Consider the following 7,364-nt stretch of genomic DNA (forward strand, 5'->3'; position numbering starts at 1 on the left):
AGCATCTAGTTATCAGATGACAGAGAGTAGGAAATAATTACTATCTCTCCTCCACATCCAGAGACTGCTGAAAGGAAAACCTCAAATTCCCAAAGGTTCACCACAAATGTGTCTTCCAGTTTTAGTTCAGTCCTAAAGAACATTCTCTATTTTACTCCATGCACTGATCCAACAGCTGTGGAAATGTTAAATACAGATTTGCTAATGAGTCTTACTGCCACCCGTACAAGTGAAACAACCCTTGGCAAGCTAAAGAAGGCATTCACAGCTTGCCACTTTCAGACTGTGCAAACAATGGCTCCTGAAGGATGGCATGCCAGCATTGTACAGGAAACAAAACCTGGCATTGTGGAGCCAGCAGGGTGGAAGCTTCCCACATTATTTAATTTTTTTTACTCACTTACTGAAAGAAACCCAGATAAAGAAATAAACTTGTTCCTATTATGGATAGAACACTTGATAGGATAGCCTATTAAAAAAATGGAGGATTGCTCTCTGAAATATAAATGCAAAGGTTGCATGTGCTGATAGGTGGTAAAGAGAGGTATAGATTATAAAAGCAAATATTTCATGTTAAATGGATATGATGAATGAAGAATGAAGAAGCTTGAAGACATCCTTGTTGAAGTTATTCAGAAAAAAAAATACTTGCTTAGATGCATAAATGATTGGTTTCACATATCAAGCTAAGTTATCATCTAATTTATCTAACATGCAAACCTAACTACTAACTAATGATAAGATTTAGTATAAGGTGTAAATCTAGCCATTGTTGATCAGTCAGCAAACCATAGTTAAAATAAGCTATATATTTGCCTGATATATGAACCCAGTCAGTAACTATGTCCTGTGCCAATGGTTATGGACCCAGATTGGGAACAAAAAAAGTAACCAACTAATTCTTTGCCAAAAATAGTTGAATTAAAAGTCTTAATTGAAAAAGTCAAGGCAGAGCCTTTTCTTTTAAACAGTCCCAACAATATGTCACTTTTGTTATACCGAGGCTGCAAACATTTATCAATTTAATTAGTAAGTTAACAGTCCAAAATATCCTAGTAGGTTTCATAAAGTTCACTGGAATTTAGTTAGATACGGGGCCACAATATTGCAGCTGAATTTAAAAAAGAAGTCCTGTTTGCGACATTTATTTTTCATACTTTTTAACCGCCCATCTCCCTCGGATGGTTTTCAGCCCTACTGCTTCCTTTTTTTTAAAGGTGCAATCTTAAGCATATATTAAAAGGGGGCTGCCATTTAATTAAGTGAAATTTATTTCTGGATAAATATGCAGCAGACACTAACATATTAAATATAGCCTTCATATTCAAACAAATAGTAGCTTCTATTAAGAATTTATCTCATATTTCTATCAATATAATCAAGAAGCCCTCTCTACCAAAGGTGATTGTTCAGGAGGCAACTGGATTGTCTTGTTTTTCTTTTGAAGACGTTTCACTTCAACAAGTCCAGTTGCCTCCTGAAAAAGCACCTTTGGGACAGCCATGACATGGATGACTGAGAATCTCCATAGACATTTAGCTATACACTTTGGGAGGAACAGCCTTTGAATGGTGCAGGAGTATGAATGGATTGCCAGAAAAATTGCAGAGTTCAGGAACCTTTTGCGCTTCAGTTTATAATAATAATAATAATAATAAATTTGAATTTATTAGCCGCTCCCTTTCCAGGCAGGACTTGGGGCGGCGTACAATGGGGCATATAGAACATAAAACATGTGTACAAACACATAAACATACATATATACAAAGACACACACAGTTTGAGATGCAGACAACACAGGCTCATCCCCAACAACCTGCGCCTGCCTTCAACAGTGAAGGAACCCAGGACAGAAAACACCCTGCAGCCAAGAAGGCTCCACACCCATTTGCACTACTCAGGTGACCCTGAGAACACAGATAACCTCCAAGTGGCCTCAATGACTCTCTAAAAATGCAAATGACCAGCTGTCTGCAAGGAATATAAGTCCTTCCTTTCCCCACCATCCAGTCAGAGCTGAAGAAGCTTCGCGGAACGTCTTCAAAAGGAAAACAAGGAAGTCCAGTTGCCTCCTGGAAAAGCATCTTTATGGCAACTATGACCCGGATGACTAAGAATCTCCATAGACACCTAAAAGCATCTAGCAAACCATAGGTTATTGTGACTAAACTAAGCAGCTGCTCCTGAAATAGGAGACCACCAATAAAACCCATTGCTATGGATAAGAGTTGGAAACAGGGGGGAAAAAATCCTGGAAAAAAGGTAGCAGTAAACCACTTGTATATTATTGTCAGAGCAGCTGTATCAAATTGCATCCAATTTTATGACTTTTTTGCCATGATTAAGCAAACCATGCAGTTATTAAATGAATCGTGTCCTCCCAGAGGACCTCTGACAAGCAAAGTCAATGGGAGGAGCTGGATTTGCTTAATGACCATATGATTCACTTAAGGACTTAATGACCTGCATGTACCGTACTTTATCTTTTATATAAAAGCTATTTTAAGATTGAACACTGCCTGGAGATGTTTAACATGCCGAGCAGAAGGTCATATTTCAATCTCATAAACCAGTCTGGTACAGTGGCTAAAGAGAGCAGATTAGAAATTAGGAGATTGTGAATCCTAATCCCACTTTAGCAGAAAGTCACGCTCTCTAGGAAGAAGGCAGTGGCAAACCACTTCCAAAAATGTTGCCAAAAAAATCCCATATGGAATTGCCCAAGACTGCCTCAAAAGCCCCCCCCCCCTTCAAAAAAATGAGATAATTTTTTAAACTGTTAATGGATCCTCACCTGGGAACAGTACACTCAAATAGCAAGTGGCATGTTCTTCAAAAAATAAAAACAGGGGTTGCTTATATTGCTAACTTTTAAACCACTTTTAAAAGAATGGTATGTGGAATGGAACCTAATTAGGAAAGACCAGTTTCTATGGCATGATCTCTGCTTTTGCTAATAATAACTCACCTTAAAAATCAATTTCTTGGTTGCTATTTTGAGCTGTGGATGGGAGCTGGTGACAAACATTTTCATCAGTAGGTAAAATACAGATCTGTCACCACAAACCTTCTCAGCTGCATCCTAAAAGAACACATTTGCATTGGTTATAGTTGAATTATTGTAGTTCTCATCACAGTAACTAATATTTTGCATTAAATACATACAATAAATACATTAAATAAGTGTATAGCAGAACCAAATAAATACAGGTAGTCCTCGACTTATGACCACAATTGAGCCCAACATTTCTGTTGCTAAGTGAAACACTTGTTCATTTTGCCCCATTTTACGACCTTCCTTGCCACAGTTGTTAAGTGAATCACTGCAGTTATTAAGTTAGTACCATGGTTGTTAAATTAATCGGGCTTCCCTATTGACTTCGCTTGTAAGGTCGCAAAAGGGGATCACATGACTTTGGGACACTGCAACGGTCATAAATATGAGTCAGCTGCCAAGCAAATGAATTTTGATCATGTGACCATGGGGATGCAGTAATGATTGTAAGTGAGAAACATGGTCATAAGTCACTTTTTTCAGTGCCATTGTAGCATTGGACAGTCACTAAATAAATTGTTGTAGGTCGAGGACTACCTGTAATGAAGCATAGCAAGAATCAATATTTTCATATTCCATATTTTGAATTAGAGAAACAACAAACAATGTGCTGTTTACTAAAAGCAAAACACAATATGTACAAATGTATTTTTGTAAGACCAATGAAAATGTCACAAAATATCAAGCTCGTGTCAATGTTTAGTGACCATACAAACATATTTCTTACAAGCTGATCAGTTCTCCAACATGGTGCACTGCCCAGAGTCACTCCCTGTGAGATGGAAAGCCATATAAATGTATTCTATATTATAAATAAAATATAATAATGTCCCATCAATGTACACAGTGCTGCTGTAATTAAGTCCATCTACAATGCTGCTGGTCTCCCTCTTCTTCTTTCCTTCCCTCTTTCAAACATTATAGAATTTATAAGAGAGTAAGGTCTTTGCATAATGTGCCCAAACTAGGATAATTTGAGTCTGAGTATTTCTGCCAAGTGAAACTGTAAACTGAGGATTACTTGTACCTGTTAATTTAGTCTTTTTCATATTTAAACTTAGTCCAATTTTTTTCACTGTGCTTCTTGACTTTCATTACTTTAAAGACTGCAGGTCATTTGCATGTTGTTATTAGAATACTGTCACCAGTATAGAGAAGGCTACTAAGATTTCTCCATTCTTTGATATTGGCATATAGACTGAATTTTTTAATCAATAACTATCTCTTCATGCAGATAGCATACCAATTCTCTCCAAGGCAAATTTTGCAATTTGCTCTAAATCTAATTTCATCTAATTTATTCGTCATCTTTGAAGCAATCTCTTCATATTTATTCCTAATTTTATATTGCATTTCACATTATGGTTCCCTCTTAATAATGTTCAGGACTTTAAAGCAATTTCTAAAAATGGTGAGTATATATTCAAAATTATGGAGGCTAGCAGACTTTATTCTTCCGTTTAGGTTGACCTGCACATGAGCAGTTTGTGATTTGTTTTCTAAAACACCCTGGGCCATATCTTCACTGTTATAACTGACTTCTTTTACTTCCTGTTTACTTCCATCTGGGGAGGTCCATATACACAGACAAAGTTTGGTCGCTGAAACCAAAGAAATGATTAGATTGGCAGAAATCAGTAAGTCATTTTCCTGCTTCCTGTTTCCTAGGTCATACAGTCCAATTAGGTTCTTTCATTATTTCCAACTTTGCATTCCAATCTCCAACCGCAAGCAGTATATTTTGCTTGCATGTTCTCAGTGTTGATGATTTCAAATCGAACTCATCAACCTCCACTTCTTGCATCAGTGGTTAGAGCATAAACTTGGATAATTGCCACATTAAAGGTTGCCCACAAAGTTTAATTCATATTATTCACTCATTGATTTCACTGCCCTCAAGTACTGTTTTTGCAAGAATCTTCCAACAATGAATTCAACACCCTTCTGTATTTTATATCCTTAGTAAACAGTATGTTCTTCTGACTGAAAAATGTTCACTAACCCATTTCAATTTGTTGAGGCCTAAGTTGTAAATGTGTAGTTTGTTCATTTGTTCATTTAATCTTTTACTATGGTGAGCTTTCCTGTGTTCATGCTTTTTATGTTCCATGTTCCCAGCTTCAAAGAGTTTTTTCCCCTAGACCCGTGATGACGAACCTGTGGTACGCGGAGCCATTTATCAGGGCATGCTTAAGTTGTCCATTGCTGAACTTACAGTTTGCCCGTAGGGCCGGTTTTTTGCACTCCGGAGGCTTCAGGGAAGCTCCTGAAGCCTCTGAAGAGCCTCCGGGGGGGAGAGGCTGTTTTTGCCCTCCCCATGCTCCTATAAAGCCTCTGAAGCCTGGGGAGGGCGAAAAAAGCATGCCAAAAATGGTGGGGGAGTGCTGGTCGTGCACACAGGCACACTGTGGTCGTGTGCATAGCACACCCGTGCACGACCCACCTGCGCTCCCCCCTACTTTTGGCAAGCGAGCCAAAAAAGATTCGCCATCACTGCCCTAGACAGCAATATCACTGCTGCCTGATTTAGATTCTTGCTTGCTGTAGATTTTACCACTTCAAGGACCAAATCTTCCTCTTATGTTGTGTAAACAGAACTTTAAGTGATGCAAAAATCTCTTTTGTGTACAGCCTATAGCTGGTGATAAATACAGGCACATATCTAAACATCATAGATATCATCACTCTTACCTGTACTCTGAACCAGGAAAACTTATTTGCAGGCAGTTCAAGAGCCAGTTTGAGAATATGATAATGCAGAACAGGACAAATTTCCTGTTGCAGTCCTTTTTCAGTAAAAATACCTATGATTTAAAAAAGATATAGTTGCTGATTAAAGTTAAATCAAAGATAAAATAACCAAACTAAATAAAAAAATCCAAGCAGCATTACACATTAAGATGTTTGGATAGCAAGATGGGCAGCATATATTTAATAATAAATAAAATATTTTAGCATCACAACGCTGTCTGTCTGTCTATCTATCTATCTATCTCGATCATCTATCGATGATCTATGTCACACATTTATTTACCCATGTAGTATGGCTATAGTATAATTATTTATCCTTCTTTTTACCTTCTTTACTCCCTCCCTCTTTCTTATTGGTCATTATTATTATTATTATCATTATTCTGTTGCTTTGCATGTACCGAGAGAGCTTCTGCACTAAAGACAAATTCCTTGTGCGTCCAATCACACTTGCTCAAGTAAAGTATTCAATTCAGTTCAATAAACTATTCAATTTCTAGAACTGTTTGACTCCAAAAAGATCGTGGGTGACTTATACATTTAAACAGGGAGAGAGTATCAAAAAGACATCACCAAGAAAATAACACAAACACAATATCAAAAAAGACATCAGCAGTCCAGACAAACAATAAAAACTTTCTCTTCCACTTTCTCTTCCAAAAACCCAGTCTAAAGGACCTTGACAACCACCCTAATTCAAGATCTGCAGGAACAGCCAGGTTTCCAAAGCTGTTTAAAATCACTGAGGAGATAGTGCTCCAAGAATTCAGTCTATCACTCTTACTACAATTGAGTTTGAGCCTTTCTCAACACACACACACCCTGGGTGCTGGAACAAGACTTATCATCACAACTGAACCCAACAGATTATCTTACCCAGCAGGTTCACCTGGAGGGGCACAACCATAAAGCCCTGAGGCACCCCTAAAGGAGTTTGAATTTTATCTTTTCTCTTCCCCTACCAATTATCAATTGAAACTGGCTGAGGAAAAATGAAAAGCGCCACAATTCCATGTCTCCCACTTCCAATTCCTGTACTCAGTCCAGAAGATACCACAATCAAGTATACTGAAAGCCACCAAGTCATTAAGGAGAGTCAGGATACTTATTCCTCTCTCATTCCAGCTTTGCATTCCCTATTCAATTAATGGCATCCTAGTGAAATGCCTCAGCCTAAAACAAAGCTAAAGGGATTCACATCTTGTCTCCCCCTACATCACAATACTGATCTTAATATGAATTTTAAACGTTTGGGAAAATGAAAAGGTCTTCATCTGGAATTGAAATCACCAAATGTAAGATTACCTGGGGAAAAGATTCTAAAATTTTAGGAGACCAAACTCAAGTTCAATCAACTTTTTCAATACTCATCTGCATCTTTCAACTGTGACTATGGCTCCTGAAGTTGCAAAGCATTTGCAAAAAAACTGAAAATCTCAAGTTTACCCTGATCCCAGGAGCCCCAGAAGGAAAAACAGGAGTCAGCCTACAACAGTATAAGGACTATAGCAGCCACTATGTAGGACAAACAGACAGAAGACAAACAGAGCACATCCAT

The 7,364-nt window shown here is 37.8% G+C and overlaps 1 protein-coding gene across 3 annotated transcripts in view; it reads right to left on the reverse strand.

Annotated features, from left to right (window-relative positions):
• URB1 (URB1 ribosome biogenesis homolog) overlaps positions 1–7,364 on the reverse strand; it is a 61,598-nt gene that overhangs the window by 36,943 nt on the left and 17,291 nt on the right. For all 3 annotated transcript variants that reach the window (XR_014175351.1, XM_081952734.1, XM_081952733.1), the window contains exons 14-15: positions 5,747–5,859; positions 2,969–3,082 (exon numbers count right to left, since the gene is read on the reverse strand). Coding sequence is in view for 2 of the 3 variants with exons in the window: in XM_081952734.1 (XP_081808860.1) it covers positions 2,969–3,082; positions 5,747–5,859 (227 nt within the window). In the remaining variant the exon portion in view is untranslated. The remainder of the gene's footprint in view (positions 1–2,968; positions 3,083–5,746; positions 5,860–7,364) is intronic.

This window comes from Natrix helvetica (genome assembly GCF_964273705.1).
Source record: "Natrix helvetica genome assembly, chromosome: 4".
Classification (NCBI taxonomy): Eukaryota; Metazoa; Chordata; class Lepidosauria; order Squamata; family Natricidae; genus Natrix; species Natrix helvetica.